This window comes from Salmo salar, chromosome 25 (assembly GCF_965601325.2).
Source record: "Salmo salar chromosome 25, fSalSal1, whole genome shotgun sequence".
NCBI lineage: Eukaryota > Metazoa > Chordata > Actinopteri > Salmoniformes > Salmonidae > Salmo > Salmo salar.
The window spans coordinates 25,367,501-25,391,480 of NC_138315.1; the positions used below are offsets into that span (position 1 = coordinate 25,367,501).

At 43.6% G+C, this 23,980-nt stretch overlaps 2 protein-coding genes across 2 annotated transcripts in view; both read right to left on the reverse strand.

Annotated features, from left to right (window-relative positions):
* LOC106586437 (eIF5-mimic protein 2-A) overlaps nt 1-6,421 on the reverse strand; it is a 22,600-nt gene extending 16,179 nt beyond the window's left edge. Inside the window, exons 1-3 of the mRNA XM_014173712.3 lie at nt 6,268-6,421; nt 5,393-5,466; nt 5,128-5,304 (exon numbers count right to left, since the gene is read on the reverse strand). Of these exons, the coding sequence (XP_014029187.1) occupies nt 5,128-5,304; nt 5,393-5,456 (241 nt within the window). The 5' untranslated portion in view covers nt 5,457-5,466; nt 6,268-6,421. The remainder of the gene's footprint in view (nt 1-5,127; nt 5,305-5,392; nt 5,467-6,267) is intronic.
* Nucleotides 6,422-12,672: 6,251 nt separating this feature from the next.
* LOC106586438 (trans-1,2-dihydrobenzene-1,2-diol dehydrogenase) lies at nt 12,673-23,190 on the reverse strand. The gene is made up of 7 exons (XM_014173713.3): nt 23,017-23,190; nt 22,353-22,464; nt 21,960-22,123; nt 18,013-18,265; nt 17,760-17,884; nt 14,045-14,195; nt 12,673-13,787 (listed from the first exon to the last, which is right to left on the reverse strand). Exons 1-7 carry the CDS (start codon nt 23,104-23,106, stop codon nt 13,678-13,680), a joined length of 1,005 nt encoding a protein of 334 aa, XP_014029188.1. The 5' UTR covers nt 23,107-23,190; the 3' UTR covers nt 12,673-13,677.
* Between the last annotated feature and the right edge of the window lie 790 nt (nt 23,191-23,980).

The following is a 23,980-nucleotide window of genomic DNA, read 5'->3' on the forward strand; positions in this document are numbered from 1 at the left end:
GACACGTGCAACTTTGGTGTACAACGCTGTTCTCGCTCATTCTCCTCGCTGAGCCAAGCTGGGAGGGCATTTCGCTTTTACCCTTCCATTGGCTGTTCGATCAGTCCCTCTGTGCTTGGCATATCTAGAACGTGGGTGTGTAGAGTATCTGGCAAATAGCGCATGTAGTGCGCAACAAGAACAGTGGTAGAAATGCTGCAATCAAAACTAGGAACTCAGAAATCTCAGACTGATGACTTCAGTGTGTTCAAGACAACTGGGAACTCATAAAAACGAGCTCCGACTAGGAAAATCTTTGGGGCTCCCGAGTGGTGCAGCGGTCTAAGGCACTGCATCTCAGTGCAAGAGGTGTCACTACAGACACCCTGGTTCAAATACAGTCTGTATTACAACCAGCTGTGATTGGGAGTCCCATAGGGCTGCGCACAATTGGCCCTGTGTCGTCCAGGCTTGGCCGGTGTAGGCCATCATTGTAAATAATAATTTGTTCTTAACTGACTTGCCAAGTTAAATAAAGGTTACATCTTTTTGAACAGTTATAAACTCGGAATTCAAAATCGGAATCTAAAATCAGGCCTCTTTCTAGAGCTCTGACTTTCCAACCTGAAGATCGCTGACGTCATGATTTGACCTTGTTTACTAAACATTTAATAAAAGGACAATAACGAGGCTAAATACAGGGAGTACCAGAACCGAGTCAATGTGCAGGGTTACAGGTTGGTTGAGGTAAGTTGTACATGCAGGTAGGGGTAAAGCGACTATGCATAGATAATAAACAGTGAGTAGCAGTGTAAAAACAAGGGGGGTGGGGGGGTCAATGTAAATAGTCCGGGTGGCCATTTGATTAATTGTTCAGCAGTCTTACACCTTGGGGGGGGGGGGGGGTAGGAGCTGTTAAGGAGCCTTTTGGACCTAGTACTGTGCCGTACGCACTACGCTCTGTAGCGCCTTACGGTCGGATACCCGAGCAGTTGCCATACCAGGCGGTAATGCAACCGGTCAGGATGCTCTCGATGGTACAGCGGTATAACTGAAGATCTGCGGACCCATGCCAAATCTTTTCAGTCTTCTGAGGGGGAATAGGCTTTGTCGTGCCCTCTTCACAACTGTCTTGGTGTGTTTCGACCATTCTAGTTTGTTGTTGATGTGGACACCAAGGAACTTGAAGCTCTCAACCTGCTCCACTACAGCTCCTGTCGATGAGAATGGGGGCGTGCTCGGTCCTCCTTTTCTTGTAGTCCACAATCATCTCCTTAGTCTTGGTTACGTTGAGGGATAGGTTGTTATTCTGGCACCACCCGGCCAGGTCTCTGACCTCCCTATAGGCTGTCTCGTCGTTGTCGGTGATCATCTGCAAATCGTCTTCAAACTTAATGATGGTGTTGGAGTCGTGCCTGGCCATGCAGTTGTGGGTGAACAGGGAGTACAGGAGGGGACTGAGCGGCCCTGGGGGCGGCCCATCAGAATGTCCAAGATCCAGTTGCAGAGGGAGGTGTTTTAATCCCAGGGTCCTTCGCTTAGTGATGAGCTTCGTGGGCAATATGGTGTTGAACGCTGAGTTGTAGTAAATGAACAGCATTCTCACATAGGCGTTCCTTTTGTCCCAGTGGGAAAGGGCCGTGTGGAGTGGAGCAATTTTTTCAACTAGGCCTAATAGGCTTTTTGTGGAGAGAAGCATGCTTGCCCTTGCAAATTGCTGAATGTAAAATAGACCTAGGCCAATTTAGCTGTCGGGGAAAGTTGCAAAGAGAGTGGCCAGTGATGATAACATTGTTGCACTGATGTAACCTATTAAAATGGTTGCACAGGACAGATTAAATAAAATTGTATCGGTCACATACATGTGTTTAGCAGATGTTATTGCGGGTGTAGCGAAATGCTTGTATTTCTTATACTCTGGAGACAGTGATGAGCAGCGAAAAAGAGCCCAACGAATTGACATCCATTAAGCATAGAGGCAAGCAATGACATAAAAGACATGCAGACTAAACAGCATTTGTTGTTGAATTTCTACATTTAATTTAAATACAAGTTTCTATTTTAAAAAATGTACTTTGGTATCATTTGCAGTCGTCACTATGACAACGAACACAACCTGAAGCACCAACACCAAATGGTTGGTTTTTCGACCTTATTAAAAGGCCTACAGCGTGCAGTATGATGCTTTGATCACTTGATTGACAGGTGAAGCCTACTGTAAACGATAAACCTTCCTCTAGTTGGATGCTCGCAAACACTTTATAGTCATGTATCATTTATCGTTATCGTCATGTGGACGCCCTTAACGTTTAAACTGGTAAATGCCGCCCTTTAGTGGATAACATGAATATGGTATGAATACAGCTGTAGTTCTCAACCACGCTTTGATTTGATAGAAATCACGACTGCAAAATTGATAGCCTACTATGGGATTTAATATACACTGCTATTTTGTTTTAATCATCATTTTGGAGGGGGAGGGTTACATGTTTTATTTTTTCCCCCAAACGCTCAGAGGGCCAGGTAATATATTTCTAGGGATGCACGATATATCGGTGAACATATTGGAAATCTCCGCTGTGCAATCCGGTTTCCGAGCTGGTCACGGGTGCACCTCAGCCACACGCAAGGGTACTAAACGATATCATAACCGCCATCGATAAAAGACAGTACTATGCAGCCGTCTTCATCGACCTGGCCAAGGCTTTCGACTCTGTCAATCACCATATTCTTATTGGCAGACTCAATAGCCTTGGCTTCTCAAATGACTGCCTCGCCTGGTTCACCAACTACTTCACAGAGAGTTCAGTGTGTCAAATCGGAGGGCTGTTGTCCGGACCTCTGGCAGTCTCTATGGGGGTACCACAGGGTTATGAACACGTTAAATGATTATGTGAAGTGCAGTCATATTCAGGTCCTGATTGGTCAACAAGCTTATTTGACACATCAAATAGTGTTATTTGACGTGCATCTTTTTTGACATGCAAGACGGCGTTCCATAGAAATCCTGGTTGAGAATGAAACGACTGAACAAATGAACAGCGAAAGAAATAGGTTTTGATTATGTTTTACTGGTAATGGGGACATACGTAAATGCCAACAAAATGACTTTGGTTAGTGTGGTGTGTGTAACCTTTATTTAACTAGGCAAGTCAGTTAAGAACAAATTCTTATTTACAATGACGGCCTACCCCAGGCCAAAGCCGGACGACACTGTGCCAATTGTGCGCCGCCCTATGGGACTCCCAATCACGGCCGGATGTGATACAGCCTGGATTCGAACCAGTGACTGTAGTGACCCCTCTTGCACGGAGATGCAGTGCCTTAGACCGCTGCGTCCACATGTGCGTGTATTAACCTGTTAGGGCTAGGGGGCAGCATTTGCACGTCTGGATAAAAAAAATGTACCCGATTTAATCTGGTTACTAATCCTACCCAGTAACTAGAATATGCATATACTTATTATATATGGATAGAAAACACTCTAAAGTTTCTAAAACTGTTAGAATGGTGTCTGTGAGTATAACAGAACTCATTTGGCAGGCAAAACCCTGAGACATTTTCTGACAGGAAGTGGATACCTGATGTGTTGTATTGACTTTAAACCTATCCCATTGAAAAACACAGGGGCTGAGGAATATTTTGGCACTTCCTATTGCTTCCACTAGATGTCACCAGCCTTTACAAAGTGTTTTGAGTCTTCTGGAGGGAGATCTGACCGAACAAGAGCCATGGAACGATGATGTCCCATTAGACACCTGGCGCGCGAGTTCATGTTGGGTACCCTCGTTCCAATACGTTATAAAAGAGTATGCATTCGTCCACCTTGAATATTATTCATGTTCTGGTTAAAAAAGGCCCTAATGATTTATGCTATACAACGTTTGACATGTTTGAACGAACGGAAATATATTTTTTCCCCTCGTTCATGACGAGAAGTCCGGCTGGCTTAGATCATGTGCTAACAAGACGGAGATTTTTGGACATAAATGATGAGCTTTTTTGAACAAAACTACATTCGTTATGGACCTGTGATACCTGGAAGTGACATCTGATGAAGAGAATCAAAGGTAATGGATTATTTACATAGTATTTTCGATTTTAGATCTCCCCAACATGACGTCTAGTCTGTATCGCAACGCGTATTTTTCTGGGCGCAGTGCTCAGATTATTGCAAAGTGTGATTTCCCAGTAAGGTTATTTTTAAATCTGGCAAGTTGATTGCGTTCAAGAGATGTAAATCTATAATTCTTTAAATGACAATATAATATTTTACCAATGTTTTCTAATTTTAATTATTTAATTTGTGACGCTGACTTGACTGCCGGTTATTGGAGGGAAACGATTTCCTCAACATCAATGCCATAGTAAAACGCTGTTTTTGGATATAAATATGAACTTGATAGAACTAAAAATGCATGCATTGTCTAACATAATGTCCTAGGAGTGTCATCTGATGGAGATTGTAAAAGGTTAGTGCATCATTTTAGCTGGTTTTATGGTTTTGGTGACCCTGTCTTTGACTTGACAAAACATTACACACAACTCTTGTAAATGTACTGTCCTAACATACTCTAAATTTATGCTTTCGCCGTAAAACCTTTTTGAAATCGTAAAACGTGGTTAGATTAAGGAGATGTTTATCTTTCAAATGGTGTAAAATAGTTGTATTTTTGAAAAATTTGAATCTTGACATTTATTTGGATTCAAATTTGCCGCTCTTGAAATGCACCTGCTGTTGATGGAGTGCACCACGGGTGGCACGCTAGCGTCCCACCTAGCCCATAGAGGTTAACTATTTAACTGAACTAGAATGCTTAAAAGGCAGCAAAAATGTTAAATATCAATATCGTTTTTTTTGCAAGGAAAATATCAGAATCGGGCAAAAATGTAATATCGGTGCATCACTAATATTTTCCTCAGGGGGAGGGCCATCCACTTTCATTTCAGAGGTCCGATTACCTCCAGGTATCCCTCAATATACATAATGTTCACTCCCTTATTATACAGACTTTCACACAATTTTTTTTTCATTCTATTCCATTTGATCCTTATTTTGCCAGCACCTTACACTAACATTCTCTTCCATTCTATCCTTTTCCCAGCATTCCATTCTATCCTTTCCCCAGCATTTCATTCTATCCTTACCCAGCATTCCGCCAGCCACCAGGATGTCGAAGAGTGTCTCAGCATAGCGGCGGTAGTCAAGCTTGGCACCAGAGGCATCAAGAAATTTCGCAACAGCGTCGAGATCACTGCCAGTTTGGTTCAGACCTTGTACAATGGTTTCCTGAAACTGAGTAGGGTCAAACACCTTCTTTTCATCTGTTGAAAGATCAATGCATTCATTAGGGACACAAATCATAACAGAATTTTGCCAATCATGATAGTAATACATTCAGTTTACACCCACCTCTCTTCCTAGTTTTAAAACGCTGGCCTGTAAGCGTTGGCTTCTGAATCTTTTGATTACTCATAAAAGACACCCTGAATGAGAAGAGGACATTATTATTATTATTATAGCCGAAAGATAAGCTAGTTGTCTAAGTCAACTAACACCACAAGATATGTACAAGTAGGATTGACAGGTGTTGGTTTGGGATAAAAGTGTAATAATTGACAAGTCAGCACCCCCATGGCAATGTGATCCATAGCACACAATGTTGGCAGCTGCTGTTAACCAGTTTAGAGCCATATGGCTCCGCCGTCAACTAACTTTAGCTAGCTAAATTTACATCATAAGCTAGTTAGCTAGCTAACGTTGGCTACATTATGGCTAGTTACAAGTAACTACCTAGCTAGATAGTCAAATAGATATATCGATATCATAGGCTGATCATGCAATGACGGCAATGATAACTGGTGAAAAAGTAGCTAACGCGTTACTTAACTAGCTAGTTATCAAGCGTAAGGCCTGCCGGCTGGCTAAGTACCCATGTCTCGGAGATACAATCAATGCATGGCCAGTTCGCTAGCTAGCAAGTAACTGACGAAGTTAACTGCTAATCGGCCTGAAAAATCAACAAATACCGACCATCTGTAACATCTTGTAAGGCTAGCTAGTTACTACTACTATAAAGACATAACGTTACATGCTATGCATGATTGACAATTAGCTAGCCAGAGAAGCTAACGACGTGGCTAGCCAGACTAAGCATGCTAACGTTAGCGAGCATGGCTGATAACACGTAAGCAAACGTGCGCAGGCGTCTAATAAACCTGATTGATTTAGCTAGGTACTATCGAAAGCATGCCAGTTAATTAACATTACTGTTATAAACTACTTACCGTAATCAAAGTTACTCTCAAAAACAGTCGAAGAAAAACAACGAACGTTACTGCGACAGAACTGAAATGAATTCTCTGGCTGTGAAGCGGCTGCGCAATCGTCTTCTTCTTTTTTGGAATTTAAGGGCGGTTGGCATCCATTCATTAAAAGTGCATTAACGCCACCTACTGTGCTGGAGTGTGGGCCACAGACAGGAAGGAGCTAAATCCTACTTTCCAGCCGGTCATTATTATATATATATATATTTTTTAAATGTAACCTTTATTTAACTAGGCAAGTCAGTTAAGCACACATTCTTATTTACAATGACGGCCTACCAGGGAACAGTGGGTTAACTGCCTTGTTCGCGGGTAAAACAACAGATTTTTACATTGTCAGCTCAGGGATTCGATCCAGCAACCTTTCGGTTACTGGCCCAATGCTCAAACCACTAGGCTACCTGCTTAGTGTCTAGATGTGATACAGCTTTTGTCAAATTGACTTCAAAAGTTGATTTTTTTTGTGTGTGCATTTTAGCTAACCCTGACCTTAACCTAATTATCGAGAGTAAGAAGAGGGTGCCGATGGAGAAGGGCGACATCTTAAACCGGCTCTGACACATGTCGTATGTGGCAGGGCTTGCAGACGATAACGGATTGCAAAGGGAAACCCAGCCGTAAGATGCCCAGTGATGAAGAACACCCAAACGAGCTAAATGCCTTTTATGCTCACTTCGAGGAATACAACACTGAGTCTTGCATGAAAGCCCCTGTTGTTCCGGATGTCTGTGCCAATGTGAGTAAAACTTTTAAACAGGTTATCACTCGCAAGGCCGCTGGACCAGACCAAGACATGTTATCAAAGAATGCGCAGACCAGCTGGCAAGTGTCTTCACAGACATTTTCAATCTCTCCTTGTTCCAATCTGTAATCCTGACATGTTTAAAACTGACCACCATTGTCCCTGTTCCCAAGAACTCCAAGGTAACCTGGCTAAATGACTATCACCCTATAGCACTCACGTCTGTAACTATGAAGTGATTTGAAAGGCTGGTCATGCTACACATCAACACCATCATCCCAGACATCCTTGGCCCACTCCAATTCGCATACCGCCCCAACAGATCCACAGATGACACAATCTCAGTTGCACTTCACACTGCCCTCTCCCACCTGGACAAGAGGGGAAATAACTATGTGTGAATGCTGTTCATAGACTACAGCTCAGCGTTTAACAGCATAGTCCCCTCCAAGCTCATCATCAAGCTAGGGACCCTGGGTCTGAACACCTCCCTCTGTAACTGGATCCTGGACTTCATGACGATACGGACCCAGGTGCTGAGAGTAGGCAACAACACCTTCGCCATGCTGACCCTCAACACGTGGGGCCCCTCAAGGGTGTGTGCTTAGTCCCCTCCTGTACTCCCTGTTCACTCCAACACCAACAGCCTACAGGGAGGCCAGAGACTTGACAGTGTGGTGCTATGACAACAACCTCTCCCACAACATCAGTAAGACCAAGGAGCTGATCGTGGACTACAGGAGGAAGAGGGGAGAGCACGCCCCCATCCACATAGACAGGGCTGTAGTGGAGTGGGTCGAGAGCTTCAAGTTACTTGGCGTTCACATCATGAAGGATTTAACATGGTCCACACACACCCGCCTCTTCCCCCTCAGGAGACAGAACATATTTGTCATGGGTCCTCGGATCCTCAAAAAGTTAAACAGCTGCACCATTGAGAGCATCTTGACTGGATGCACCAATGCTTGGTATGGCAAATGCACCACCCTCGATTGCAAAGCACTGCCAGCCCGGTTTCTCTTTAAAAAAAAAATACAAAATTGGAAACTCTATCTATCGATTTTCTACTCAAATCCTGTATCCCCCTTTCTCTCATACAGCTTCTCCATCTCTCACTCTCCCTCTCATATTGCCCACACTGTACCAACACATGTCCAACTGTTTCAATTTCCTGTCTGTAATCACATCTTCCTGATGGATGCCTTCCTATTAGATGTAATGACTTGTTCAGCTGGCTGTGTCCTACCCTACTAAGCCTAGTGAAGATGGCCTCTTCTTTTTGGTCTCATCCTACAATCCTACCCTCACCTTCTCTGTATTTGGAAGAGATGCCTGCCCTTATTGTCTCTATTCCACTGCCCCTACCATTCTGCACCACCAATGTTCATATCAGGCCTTTTGCCTCTGCTTTGCTCATTGAAACTTCAACATTCACCTCCCCACCGCTAACGGCCTATTTAGCCAGTATATCAGCTGCCTCCTTTCCCTCCAACCCCACATGGGTTGGGACCCAAGTAAATCTCTGTATGTCTATCTGTCTCACCCGGCCATGGGTTTGTAGTACCTCACGTGAGCTAAAGGACTGCAGACTCATCAATATCGAACAGAGCCAGTAGTGGGGCGTGGGTAAAATCACTGGGAAGCCAGAAAAAAAGCCATATTACAACCTGTGTTGTTTGCTCTATAACCTGTTAGTTCATATGCCTTGCGACCATGATATATAGGCCTAAAGGCTGAGATAATAACAAGACACAGTGTCAGAATAAATTAAACCACACCTTTGTTTCATCACAAAACCTGAGAGCAACCTCTGTCCAGAGAAGTCCACAAAGCATATTGCATGTAACTAACAGTTACATGACCTACTGCAAGGTCAAGCAAGTTAATGTTTTCAGACATTTTCGGGACTACTATTGCTTTAGAACCACAGAGATTTACCGCAAGTCACAAAGAAAACAGGAGCTACCTCAAATTATTCCAGCACTATTTCAACTTCAACATCATAAAATCACCTACGCTTAGTCTAATACAGTGACAACTAAAAGATACCAAAAACAATTTAGTCCAATCAACATAAGCTAAATATGATGGCTGTCCATGGTTCTGATTTCTGTGTGTGTGTGCGTGTTCGTGCAAGTAGAAAAAACATGTTGAGTCACCCTACTTGTAGAGAAATGCCATCCTCCACTCTTTCATGTTGACAAAACGGTCTATCACACTCTCATACAGTAGACACTTGTATTTTTTTGTTGTCCTAGGCTACTTGGCTAAAATGCTTGCTCGCTAGCCTAACTTCCTTTCATGGGCAACGTTAGCTAGTTAACATTAGCCTTCTACATCTAGCTACATATTGAACTTCCATCCTCTCAGGCCAGGGGCACAATGTATGAATTGATGGCTGGATCAGAATCGCCGTTATAATCAATGGCCAGTATGGATAATTAAGTAAAATCCCAAGTCCAAATCTCCACCCATGGCTAATTTAGGAAAGGGCCCATTTTAGCTAGCTAGCCACTGGAGGACAACAACACAATGAGATGCAACAATTCAAGTTGTTTCTGTCAATGACGTATGCTCTCAATGCGATAGGAATGACGCCAAATCCAAACGGGCTTCCCTTGACACTTTTTTTTGGTGCACCGGGAACATTCACAGTTGAGCTCTGTGGCTCAGTTGGTAGAGCATGGTGTGTACAACACCAGGGTTGTGGGTTTGATTCCCATGGGGGGCCAGTACAAAAAAAAAATGCATGAAATGAAATGTATTCACTACTGTAAATCGCTCTGGATAAGAGCGTCTGCTAAATGACTAAAATGTAGCTCACTCAGTATTATTTTAAACTTTTTTTTATCAAGGGAGGCCTAATATTCGCTGGCTTCCCTTGCATTCAATGCAACGGGCGACAACAATGTAATACTCTTTTGGACCAGACAGCATCAGATAGATGGCCTACTGGCCTACAGATAAAGGGCCACTGTTTCGCTCACTAGGATGCTTTCTCCGGTGAGATACATTCAGCCTCTTGTGAATTGAAGGAAAATTATGAAACACAGACACGAAAGATAAATTATTTTATGTTTATTTTTTATTTTTGGGGGAGAAGCCTGGCTTACCTTGGCATCCATGAATACACGCCACTGGTCAGAGCAAATAACTACTTTGTCTGGCTTGACTTCCTCCATCAACTGCAAGGCCAACAGTACAGCCATCAGCTCTGTCATGCCAGGTTGTCTATAATACATTTCCTGACTGCAACCCCACATTCCTGCACTACAAATGCTGACCCAGTACAACATTTCTAAGGTGCAGTATTTTGAACCATCTGCATCAGTATCCAGACGTCTATTAAAAGGTCCAGTGCAGTCGAAACATTTCATTTCCTGTGTTTCATATATATTTTCACACTATGAGGTTGCTAATAACAGCTCGTTTTCAGGTTACACATCCCTCCCATTAGGCTTTTCAAATTAGGCCCTTCTCTCATTCCACTCCCAAACAGTGCCAGCTAAATTCTTGCTCGAGAAATTGCATTTAGCAAAGAAGCTATTTTAGTTTCTTTTTGACCATTTTAATTGAAAACATTCACAGTAAGGTACTTAATTGTTACCCAGAAATTATTTGATATTGAGATAAAAATGGCTGCATTGGACCTTTAAACAAATCAGCAAGGCGCTACTGCGTACAGTCCAGTACATCACTGAGGCCGAACTCCCAGATGCACTTCAAAGAAATTACTGCACTCATGCCTCATCAGGCAAATTACATTTACAGGGGTGGAATCCCAAAATAAATGAGCAAAGTGATCAAAACAAAATTAGCTCGGACCTCTATACCAGGCGGTGTCAGCCACCCAAGTCATAGACTGTTCTCTCTGCTCCGCATGGCAAGTGGTACCGGAGCGCCAAGTCTGGGACCAAAAGGCAGCTTCTACCCCAAAGCCATAAGACTGCTGAACAGTTAATCAAATGGCTACCCGGAGAATTTACATTGATCCCCTTTATTATTTATAGTTTGGCTCTGACTCCCTTGCACTGCTTAGACTCTACCCAAACACTCACACATACTACACTGACACTCCAACACACACACAATGCTGCTACTCTGTTTATTATACTGTATATCCTGATGGTCTAGTCACTTTTACCCCTACCCACATGTACATACTGCATTACCTCAATTACCTCAACTACCTCGTACGCCTGCACATTGACTTGGTACTGGTACTCCTTGTATATAGTCTTACTGTTTTTATTGTGTTACTATTTCCTTTTTTATTCAGCAAATATTTGCCTTACTTTTTAACTCTGCATTATTGGGAATGGGCTCGGAAGTAAGCATTTCACTGTGACCAATAACATTTTATTTGAATCAAACCCCTCCCTATCTTTGAGTAGTCTCTCCACACACTTCTACTACTAGAGGCAGGAGTAGCCATGTTGTGTTTACAACAATAGCTACAGTGGGGCTTACTTCCCTTCCATACAGTCCCAACTCCCTCAACTGGGTATACCAAACCACCCAAAGCTCATGTTCCATCTTTGCTCATGTTCCCAACATGCTTGTAGCAACCCTTTTGCAGGATGAAACACCCCATGTCCCAGTAGGTTGCTATGGTTGATATGATGTGGATCCCTTTCACACTTCACCGGGAGGGAACATGAATTAAGAAAAACATGAATTAATACTATAAAATTATTTAATGTTGAAATATTACATAGCAAAGGATAAAATAATCCCAATTAAAATATTATGAATGATTATTCTGAATTTATATCCAGTAAGTTGATCTAAATCTTACACGTGGTAGCCTCTTTCTCCCCATTTTGGACAGTTGCCATGCTCTACCAGAATCGGTGGAGTGCAGAGATTCTGCAAAGTCAAGAGTAGAGATCCTATTAAATTGTTCTAATTCCTAATTCTTTGGGCACTAATAAGTTCAACGTATTTATATGTCTCGGGCTCTGCTCCTGGCAGGCATGTACCTTGCTCTTAATTCTATGGCACTTGTACATGCCCCCTCATGGATTTTGCTTACAGGGGAGCAAGTGCACAATTATTGGGAGAATCTCAATTAGTTTTGCTCGATGCTCCTCAGTCCGGTCCTCGCCTGCTTTTGAAAAAGGTCAAAGGTAATCGAGAAGCAGAGGTGAGGTAACGTGGAGACAAATGCACTTCAAAGAAATTACACCACTCGTGCCTCATCAGGCAAATCACGTTTACAGGGGTGGAATCCCAAAATAAATGTGCAAAGTAATCAAACCAAAATTAGCTAGTTGTGCAAGACATTTTATAGATAAAAGGATAAGTAACGTATAGTTTTTAAATGTGTGCATGCTTTTCTCTTTAGAGAAAACAACAGCTGATTCAAAGGGAACTGAATTAAATCACAAATCGAGCTCATTCAAAACATAACTTAGGCTTTAAATATGCCTGTGTATCCACACATTAATACGTGGTTTAAACCATTCTTTAAGCATAAATAACACAGTGATACAACCATGTCTTCCCCCGGGAATTAGCTAACTTTGCCGTACTCACGTCACAGGATAAACCTTCCGCTCCTGAGCTCACATTTGACACCTTTGTGGGAGACGCACCAGGAACTAACAGCTCTTTCAATAACGTTAATTGTAAAACATTTATTTATCCATATAAATGGTGATCTCATATCATAACATTAGTAGTCGCTAGTTCTAGCTTTAAAACAACATCCTTATATTAACATTCATGCTCTAAAACCAATTACCAACATTCCGACTAAACTAAACATGCATATCTCTCTTTTACAGGTGAACTAATGAGGATATCTTTACAATTATTTAATGTGCGTCCTCATCAATGCAATCAATACACAGCTTCAATAAACGTCTGGTTTTATGTCTGAATTTCTATGGCACGGAGACTCAGTCTGTGACACAACCTCCCAGACTGCTAAGAACCTCCGTGTGACCTTAGATGACCTTGACCTTGTTGTGGCCATAGTTAGTCACTTTCCAAAAAGAATAGAAAAATAAGGAAATAAGCAATAGGCCTGCTGATCATCTCCCCTGCAGTGGTGGTAGCCTATGTTACATTAGCAGAATGAGGAGTATTGCACTCAACTCCAATCTGGAGATCAATGTTCTCTCTTACTAGCAAGGTTACACGTAGTCTGTTCTGTTGTAACCTATTACCTACTAAGTGACAGGCCAATCGCTTGAGGTCAAACAAGTAAAACAGCAAACTCAATAGGATGGATGCTGACAAGCTGAACATAACTGGCACATATCCATACAAAAATATTCACCATGAATGGGTTGGTCCTCATGAAATAAACATCATAGGCCCATTAGCCTCATAAGTTATTAAAACCTCCTGAGACCATGTCTGCATCCCAAATGGCACCCTGTTCACTACTTTGACCAGGACTCATGCACTGTTGTGCACCATAAAGGGAATATGGTGCCATTTGGGACACAGACCATTATTACCAGGCAGATCAGAGGGAGTCTCCCCAAGCACACCCCCTTAGTTTAACCATCATAACAGCATAACCTATAGCATTCATTGGACCGAAGTCACCTGCTGACTAGCATTGGTAGAGAGTGCATCCATGACTGAGAAAGGGGGACTTGGGTTGCATGATCTCATTAGATGTTGTCTTGATTATATGTCACTCCCACTTGTCTTCTGGCTTCATCCATGACCTCGGCGAGAAGGTGTGAGTGTGACCAAGGCATTCCAGAGCTCTCCTTCAGCTCTGATGGAGACAATCAGCATGTTTGAGCAAGGCAAAGTGCATAATTGCTAATCTTGATCACATAATGCCCAGTTATTTGGAATGCAAGGTGATTTGTAAATGAGTAATTCTGACTGCAATGTAGTTGGTCTCAAACCTGCAGATTCCCATACCATTTCCCCTATCGGCTTGGGCTGTTTTTGGTGCAAACTCTATTGTCATTTTAGTAAGGTGTGTTGTAATATTCAATGGTTCACGTTGCTTTGTGTAAAGCCTACCTTTAAGCAGACACTGCCTGACCTCCTCTGCTTCGTAGCGCAGCCCAGTACTGTGGATGAAGTTGAGGGGAAGGCTGGGCTCAGGGAGAGGGTATTGCGTCACCTCCCCATTCACCTCCAGGCTCGTAGGACACCACATGTGGTTGGGGACCTCAGATAGAAACAACACCTAATATGATATTTTCTCTGAAGCCATTGATATGCCATTAATGTCACACTTTGTTGATATCAATAGGGAATTGAAGAGAGAGGCTTGTTTGATGATACTAATAAACGGTGGTGTGCTTAATCAAAAACAAGTTTTGATAAACACAATGGTACTCTGAATAATAAACTCTCAAACTTATCAAATGAAACACACTAAGCAAAAAAATATAAACGCAGCATGCAACAATTTCATTTTTTTTCCCTGAGTTACAGTTCAAATAAGGAAATCAGTCAATTGAAATGAATGAATTAGGCACTAGTCTATGGATTTCACATGACTGGGAATACATATACGTATGCATTTGATTGTCACAGATACCTAAAAAAAAAGAAGGGGAGTGTCACATGGGTCGAAAGGATTGGACCAAGGCGCAGCGTGTTGAGTGCTCATCTTCTTTTTATTATGAGAGAACACTTAAACAAAATAAACAAAACGCCAAACAACAGTTCCGTAAGGACAACGACTATGCGAAAAACAACCAGCCACAACCCACAGGAAAAAACAGGCTGCCTAAGTATGGCTTCCAATCAGAGACAACGAAAGACACCTGCCTCTGATTGGAAACCATACTCGGCCACACATAGAAAATGAACACAGAAAATGAAAACTAGAACAAATCCCCATGAAACAAACCAACCCCCCAAAACACACAAAAACAACACCCCCTGCCACGCCCTGACCATACTACAATGACAAATGACCCCTTTTACTGGTCAGGATGTGACAGTACCCCCCCCCCCGAAGGTGCAGACCCCGACTGCACCTCAAAACAAAAAACCCCACAAAAACAACCCCAAACCTGGGAGGGAAGGGAGGGTGGCCACCGTCAATGACGGTTCCTGTGCTACACCCACCCTTCGCCAATCCTCCCACTATGGAGGTGGCTCTGGCTCCGGGCGTAGCTCCCGTTCTGTGCTGCCGACCCCCGCTGGAGGCTCTGGGCTGTAGACCGTTGCTGAAGACCGGGCTGCGCCCCGCTGGGCCTGGGCTGCAGACCACCGCTGAAGGCTCTGGGTTGCGCCACCGCGAGGCCGGGGCGACCCCGCTGAAGGCTCTGGGTTGCAGACCGTTGCTGGAGGATCCGGACTGGGAGGCGTCGCTGGAGGCTCCGGACTGGGAGGCGTCGCTGGAGGCTCCGGACTGGGAGGCGTCGCTGGAGGCTCCGGACTGGGAGGCGTCGCTGGAGGCCCCGGGCTGAGAGGCGTCGCTGGAGGCCCCGGGCTGAGAGGCGTCGCTGGAGGCCCCGGGCTGAGGGGCTTCGCTGGAGGCCCCGGGCTGAGGACCGTTGCTGGAGGCTCCGGGCTGAGGAGCGTCGCTGGAGGCCTCCTGCGTGGAGCTGGGACCGGTCTCCCCGGACTGGGGAGACTTACAGGAGACTGGGTGCGCAGAGCAGGCACGGGGCACACTGGGCCGTGGAGGCGCACCGGAGGTCTGGAGCTCAGGGCTGGCACACCCGGTCCTGGCTGAATGATCACTGTAGCCTGGCACGGGCGGAGCGCTGGCACAAGGCGAACTGGGCTGTGCTGGGGAATGAGGGCTGCCGTGCGTAGAGCAGGCGCAGGATAAACTGGGCCGAGGAGACGCACTGGCGGCCAGATGCGCTGAGCAGTCACACTCCTTCCTGGCTGAGTGCCAACTCTAGCACGGCAACGCTGCGGAGCCCGTACCGACCGCACCGGACTGTGCGTGTGGATGGGCGAGATAGTGCGCATCACCCCGTAATGCATCGCTCGCCCTTCTGCACGCCTGCTCAGTCGTGCCCTTTCCGCCAGTACCTCCTTCCGGAATCTCGCGTCAAGCTCCGTGCTTGACTCCATGACTGGCACCGGTTTGCTCCACGGCTCTCTCCTGTACGCCCGGGAAGTTAGGTCAGGGCTCCCCCGTGACCTAGCCAAACTACCCGTATGCCCCCCAAAGTTTTTTGGGGGGGCTGCCTCTCCGCCTTGCCTTTCAGTGCATATAAAGCCTCGTAGTAACGCCATTCCGCCTTCGCTGCCTCTATCTCCTCCAGCGGACTCTCCAGGTTGCCTCCATGGTCCTTTACCATCCAGGATTTCCTCCCAGGTCCAGGACTCCAGAAAACTCTCCTGTTGCTCCCTTCCACGCTGCTTGGTCCTTCGTCGGTGGGTAGTTCTGTCACATGGGTCGAAAGGATTGGACCAAGGCGCAGAGTGTTGAGTGCTCATCTTCCTTTTATTATGAGAGAACACTTAAACAAAATAAACAAACGCCAAACAACAGTTCCGTAAGGACAACGACTATACGAAAAACAACCAGCCACAACCCACAGGAAAAAACAGGCTGCCTAAGTATGGCTTCCAATCAGAGACAACGAAATACACCTGCCTCTGATTGGAAACCATACTCGGCCACACATAGAAAATGAACATAGAAAATGAAAACTAGAACAAATTCCCATGAAACAAACCAACCCCCCAAAACACACAAAAACAACACCCCTTGCCACGCCCTGACCATACTACAATGACAAATGACCCCTTTTACTGGTCAGGACGTGACAGGGAGTGGATCAAAAAACTAATCAGTATCTAGTGTGACCACCATTTCCTTCACATAGAGTTGATCAGGCTGTTGATTGTGGCCTGTGAAATGTTGTCCCACTTCTCTTCAATGGCTGTGCAATGTTGCTGGATATTGGCGGGAACTAGAACATGCTGTCGTAAACGTCGAGCCAGAGCATCCCAAACATGCTCAATGGGTGACAAAAGTATGCAGGTCATGGAAGAACAGGGACATTTTCAGCTTCCAGGAATTGTGTACAGATCCTTGCGACATGGGGCCATGCATTATCATGCTGAAACATGAGGTGATGGTGGTGGATGAATGGGACGATAATGGGCCTCAGGATCTCGTCACGGAATCTCTGTGCATTAAAATTGCCATTGATAAAATGCAATTGTGTTCGTTGTCTGTAGCTTATGCCTGTCCATACCATAACCTCACCGCCACCATGAGGCACTCTGTTCACAATGTTGACATCAGCAAACCTCTCGCCCACACAACGCCGTACACACTGTCTGCCATCTGCCCGGTACAGTTGACACCGGGATTCATCCGTGAAGAGCACACTTGTCCAGCGTGCCAGTGGCCATTGAAGGTGATCAGTTGCCCACTGAAGTCGATTATGACGCCGAACTGCAGTCAGGTCAAGACCCTGCTGAGGACGACGAGCACGCAGATGAGCTTCCCTGAGACGGTTTCTGACTGTTGGTGCAGAAATTCTTCAGTTGTGCAAACCCAGTTTCATCAGCTGTCCGCGTTTATATTTTTGTTCAGTATACGTAGGTTATTGAAGTTGTTCAGGAAGCTATGGAAATGTTCATAAAAAATCACCTCTTCAATGAATCATAAACTTGTTTAATTTATTCAGAATCTTCATCATTAGATCAATAACTATAGTGTGCACTTCTTCCCTACCCTCCTCTGGCTGTGACTTGTTAGAATAATGTATTTCCTCTGTGTGTGTTTGTGTCTGCTAATTCCTACCTTGATGGTCCCCTTGGTCCCAGAGATAACAGCATCATTTGTCAGCATCATCGTGATGGAGCAGGTGCACACAGCCATTCTGTTCCCAGAGAACTTTAAGACCAAAACTACTGTTCCATCCACTCCTGGAGGTGCAAATACAAAGCATTAGAAATAGCAAAACAAGTTCTTTATTTCAGTTGGAGACTTGAAAAGGGAGACTCTGGTATGTGAGTTAAGCAAGTGGATCTCAAGTCAGAATACCACCAATTACCTGTGTCAATACAGTATCCCGTGGCTTGGATGGACTCCGGTCTCTCCCCATTGAACACCATGAAGACAAACTGCAGGCAGTAGATCCCCAGGTCCAGTAGTGCCCCTCCACCCAGCTCTCTATGAGTCAGGCGAGGGATGTGTGTGAGGGGGGCTCCCAGGTCGGCCCTTACCATCTGGACCTCTCCCACCTCACCCTGGCCCAGCAGCCTGCCCACCTCTACAGACACAGGGAAGAAACGAGTCCAGATGGCCTGGGAGATATAACGGAGATACAGTGGAAAGAAAAAGTATGTGAACCCTTTGGAATTACCTTGATTTCAGAATAAAATGGATCTGATCTCCATCTAAGTCACAACAATAGACAAACACAGTCTGCTTAAACTAATAACACACAAACAAGTATACGTTTTCATGTCTTTAGTGAACACACCGTGTAAACATTCACAGTGCAGGGTAGAGGTCGACTGATTATGATTTTTCAACGCCGATACCGATTATTGGAGGACCAAAAACTGGCGATACCGATTAATCGGCCGATTTTTATATATATATATATATTTGTAATAATGACAATTACAACAATACTGATTGAACAATGAACACTTTTATTTTAACTTAATATAATACATAAATAAAATCTATGTAGTCTCAAATAAATAATGAAACATGTTCAATTTGGTTTAAATAATGCCAAAACACAGTGTTGGAGAAGAAAGTAAAAGTGCAATATGTGCCATGTAAAAAAGCTAACGTTTAAATTCCTTGCTCAGAACATGAGAACATATGAAAGCTGGTGGTTCCTTTTAACATGAGTCTTCAATATTCCCAGTTAAGAAGTTTTAGGTTGTAGTTATTATAGGAATTATGATGCATCGACTTTCTCTCTATACCATTTGTATTTCATATACCTTTGACTATTGGATGTTCTTATAGGCACTTTAATATTGCCAGCCTAATCCCGGGAGTTGATAGGCTTGAAGTCATTAACAGCGCTGTGATTCAAGCATTGCTAAGAGCGGCTGACAAACGCATTAAAGTGCTGTTTGAATGAATGCTTACGAGCCTGCTGCTGCCTACCACCGGTCAGTCAGACTGCTCTATCAAATATCAAATCATAGACTTAATTATAATATAATAAACACATAGAAATATGAGCCTTTGGTCATTAATATGGTCAAATCTGGAAAATATAATTTTGAAAACAAAACGTTTATTCTTTCAGTGAAATACGGAACCGTTATGTATTTTATCTAACGGGTGGCATCCCTAAGTCTAAATATTGCTGTTACATTGCACAACCTTCAATGTTATGTCATTATTATGTAAAATTCTGGCAAATTAATTACGGTCTTTGTTAGGAAGAAATGGTCTTCACACAGTTTGCAACGAACCAGTTTCCCTAGTTAATATTGCCTGCTTGTTGAAGTTTAAGTAGCCTGTAATTCAATGATAAATTAACAGGCACCACATTGATTTTTATGCAACGCAGGACAAGCTAGTTAACCTAGTAATATCATCAACCATGTGTAGTGATTATGTGAAGATTGATTGTTTTTTTATAAGATAAGTTTAATGCTAGCTAGCAACTTACCTTGGCTCCTTGCAGCCACAAGGTCCTTTTGATGCTGCACTCGCGTAACAGGTGGTCAGCTTGCTACGCAGTCTCCTCGTGGATTGCAATGTAATCGGCCATAATCAGCGTCCAAAAAGGCAGATTACCGATTGTTATGATAACTTAAAATCGCCCCTAATTAAATTGGCCATGCAATGCCGATTATTCAGTCGACCTCTAGTGCAGGGTGGAAAAAGTATGTGAACCCTTGAATTTAATAACTGGTTGACCGTCCTTTGGAAGGAATAACCTCAACCAAACATTTTCTGTAGTTGCGGATCAGACGTGCACAACGGTCAGGAGGAATTTTGCACCATTCCTCTTTACAAAACTGTTTCAGTTCAGCAATATTCTTGGGATGTCTGGTGTGAATCGCTCTCAACGTCATGCCACAGCATCTCAAATCGGGTTGAGGTCAGGAATCTGACTGGGTCACTCCAGAAGGAGTATTTTTTTTCTGTTGAAGACATTCTGTTGTTGATTTACTTCTGCGTTTTGGGTCATTGTCCTGTTGCATCACCAAACTCCTGTTGAGCTTCAATTGGCGGAGAGATAGCCTTACATTCTCCTGCAAAATATCTTGATAAACTTGGGAATTCATTTTTCCATCAATGATAGCAAGCTGTCCAGGCCCTGAGGCAGCAAAGCAGCAAAGCAGCCCCAAACCATGATGTTCCCTCCACCATACTTTACAGCTGGGATGAAGTTTTGATGTTGGTATGTTGTGCCTTTTTTTCCTCCACACATAGTGTTATGTGTTCCTTCCAAACAACTCAACTTTAGTTTAATCTGTCCAAGGAATATTTTGCCAGTAGCGCTGTGGAACACCCAGGTGCTTTTTTGCAATCTTCAGACGTGCGCCATTGAAGAAGCAATTGCTTCTTCGGTGGTGTCCTCCCATGAACACCATTCTTGTTTGGTGTTTTACGTATCATAGACTGGTCAACAGAGATGTAAGCATGTTCCAGAGATTTCTGTAAGTCTTTAGGTGACACTCTAGGATTCTTCTTAACCTCATTGAGCATTATGCGCTGTGCTCTTGCAGTCATCTTTGCAGGACGGCCATTCCTAGGGAGAGTAGCAACAGTGCTGAACTTTCTCCATTTATAGACAATTTGTCTTACCGTGGACTGATGAATGCTTTTAGAGATACTTTTGTAACAGCAAAGCACCATCACACCACCTCCTCCATGCTTCTCGGTGGGAACCACACATATGTGTAGATCATCCGTTCAAGTACTCGGTGTCTCACAAAGACATGGCGGTTGGAACCAAAAATCGCAAATTTTGGACTCATCAGACCAAAGGACAGATTTCCACCGGTCTAACGTCCATTGCTTGTGTTTCTTGCCCCAAGAAAGTCTCGTCTTCTTATTGGTGTCCTTTAGTAGTGATTGCTTTGCAGCAATTCGACCATGAAGGCCTGATTCACGCAGTCTCCTCTGAACAGTTGATGTTGAGATGTGTCTGTTACTTGAACTCTGTGAAGCATTTATTTGGGCTGCAATCTGAGGTGCAGTTAATTGCCGATGTCTGAGGCTGGTAACTCTAATGAACTTATCCTCTGCAGCAGAGGTAACTCTGGGTCTTCCTTTCCTGTGGCAGTCCTCATGAGAGCCAGTTTCATCATAGCGCTTGATGGTTTTTGCGACTGCACCTGAAGAAACTTTCAAAGTTCTTGAAATTTTCCGTATTGACTAACCTTCATGTCTCAAAGTAATGATGGACTGTTGTTTCTCTTTGCTTATTTAATTAAGCTGTTCTTGCCATAATATGGACTTGGTCTTTTACCAAATATGGCTATATTCTGTATACCAACCCTACCTTGTCACAACACAACTGATTGTCTCAAACGCATTAAGAAGGAAAGAAATTCCACAAATGTGCTTTTAACAAGGCACACCTGTTAATTGAAATCCATTCCAGGTGACTATCTCATGAAGCTGGTTGAGAGAACACCAAGTCTGTGCAAAGCTGTCATCAAGGCAAAGGGTGGCTACTTTGAAGAATCTCAAATATATTTTCACTTGTTTAACACTTTTTTGGTTACTACATGAGTCCATATGTGTTATTTCATAGTGTTGATGTCTTCACTATTATTCTACAATGTACAAAATAGTACAAATAAATAAAAACCCTTGAATGAGTAGGTGTGTCCAAACTTTTGACTGGTACTGTACGTCAGCCCAACATATATTATTCAGGACAAACCATACCACAGTATAAATATGTCAGTGTTGATGTACTGTATGTGGAAGTATATGATCAGAAGGAGCTTTAGAGTAAACTTGTATGAACATGTTTAAGGTGTCAGGTGCCCCCCTGTAAAGTACCTCCATTAGAAAGACATCATTCTCCTTGGCTGTGTTGGTGAGCTCCAGTACCTCTCTTAGATTCATGGCCAGGGGTTTCTCTATGAGCACGTTCTTATGGGAGGTCAAGAAGAGCTTACCTGTGCTCAGGTGGTGAGAGTGGATGGTTCCCACATACACCACATCTGCAAAGAAAGATAGGGGTACGAGCATAGGTTTACAAGTCCAGTCATTTTAAAGCTACAAGCCTATGCCACATAGGTTATCAGGTTTTATCCCACGGTTACAGATGATTTGTGGCCTGAAATGGTCAAACACCTTGGCTATACAGTATCTCTTGTCAAGAGCATGAGTCAAGGTAACATTTTTTAACCAGATCTGTACCAGGTTAAGGGATTTCATGATAGAACCCACCTATGTCTGAGTCTTTTGCTAGCTCCTCATAGCTCCCATAGGCTCTTGGGATGTTGTGCTTTTTGGCAAACTCTTGTGCATGCTGGAGATTCCGAGCAGCAACAGCCATAATCTGAAAAAGATAACCATTTTCATTGTTTCAATTAGAGGTAAATTTAATATAATATATTTTGTAAAAAATATATACAAGATGTATTCCTAGGGGATAGCACTTAAAACGCTTATTTCCAAAGTGGTCATAGATGATAATAGTATTTAGAGTGATAATAGCGTTCAAAATAACCTTTAATTTCTTACTTGAATCCCATCAACATTTATGTTAGCTTTTCCCTAACCACATTCCTCAATTTGGCAGGATCAGGCTGTTGAAATTACACGTTGTGCCTTACCTAACACAAATTCATATTTGATTGGCCCAGTATTAGGAGAATTACGGTAAAGATTTACACAACATGCAATCAATGGACACTTACGCAACCACAGAACATGGAAACATGGAGTTATTTACAAAAAATATGTTTTCTTCTCACTGATGTCACTAACGAGTAAAACATTCATTAAATTATTCTGCAAAAATACACTTCACCCTTGCTTATAAGCGAGTAGCCTAATCGCGCAAGAGTTTTAGGATTCCCCCTCATTCCCAATCACAAATAACGTTTACCTGGTGGTCGTCGTGAGGTAGGGTCCTCAAAGCAACTGTAAAGTCGTGGCTGATTTTCCCTGCACTGCAGATTCCCCACCTTGTTGCCATGATTACTTCTGAACTAGCACGTCTCTCTATCTACCCCAGATGGACTTGGCAGACTTTTTTGATAAGGATATATTTCCCACCAGTAGGGGGAGAGAGAATACCGGTAGACGATCTCAGCTGGTTCCTTGACTGGAATTCCACTAGGTGGCGCCAGAGGCTTCACTCTGAAACCCAGAAAAACCCGAAGGCCCCATAAGTATTCATTAGCGTCACTGATGTGATACTATTACGCAGGTATTTAGATCCAAATGTATTTTACAGACCACCAAACTCAAACTATATACACAAGAGGATGAATCAAATCATTGCAATTGTGTTCATAGATTATATTTCTATATTGAGAGCTCTGATATCTTATCCACTGTCAATCCCATGTTGTGTCTACACGATGTGATGCTTTGTCAGTTCTGTCTGCCCTTAGCCCTGCTCACAGAGGGCTGGTTGTCTTCTCAACAGAAGGATAGGCCACACCATCGTTTCCCAGCCTGCAGAAGACTACAAGACGATGGGAACTTGGTCCAGGACAGCCCATAATTGTGGGCTATTTATATCTGTGCATTATCTGTCAAGGGCTGTTCCCAGGGTACTGCTCCTGGCAGCCTCCCCAAGCCGCAGAATTTAACCAGGGACAACTCTCCAGATGTGATGGAGACCATTTGTGTAGCTGCCTGGTCTGGTCCACCCACCCCTTGCCATCAGTGTACCAGGGGCCTCTCAGCTCACCTTTTACATTAGTGATACATGTAATCTCAGTTTGATCTAATGGATGAAGTGGTGGTAGTTCACAGTGAGTGTCCTGTTCACTTTAAGTACTGTAGGGTAAGCCTATTGTGGATGGACATACGTGAAAATACATGCATAACAGGAGTCTAAA

What these genes read in the sequence shown, in the direction of transcription:
- LOC106586438 (XM_014173713.3), bottom strand. Translation starts at nt 23,106, where the DNA reads ATGGCAACAAGGTGGGGAATCTGCAGTGCAGGGAAAATCAGCCACGAC. An exon ending in AGCAAAAGACTCAGACATAG is followed by an intron (nt 22,124 to 22,352) that starts GTGGGTTCTATC and finishes CTTTCTTTGCAG; the next exon opens with ATGTGGTGTATGTGGGAACC. An exon ending in GGGATACTGTATTGACACAG is followed by an intron (nt 17,885 to 18,012) that starts GTAATTGGTGGT and finishes TTGCACCTCCAG; the next exon opens with GAGTGGATGGAACAGTAGTT.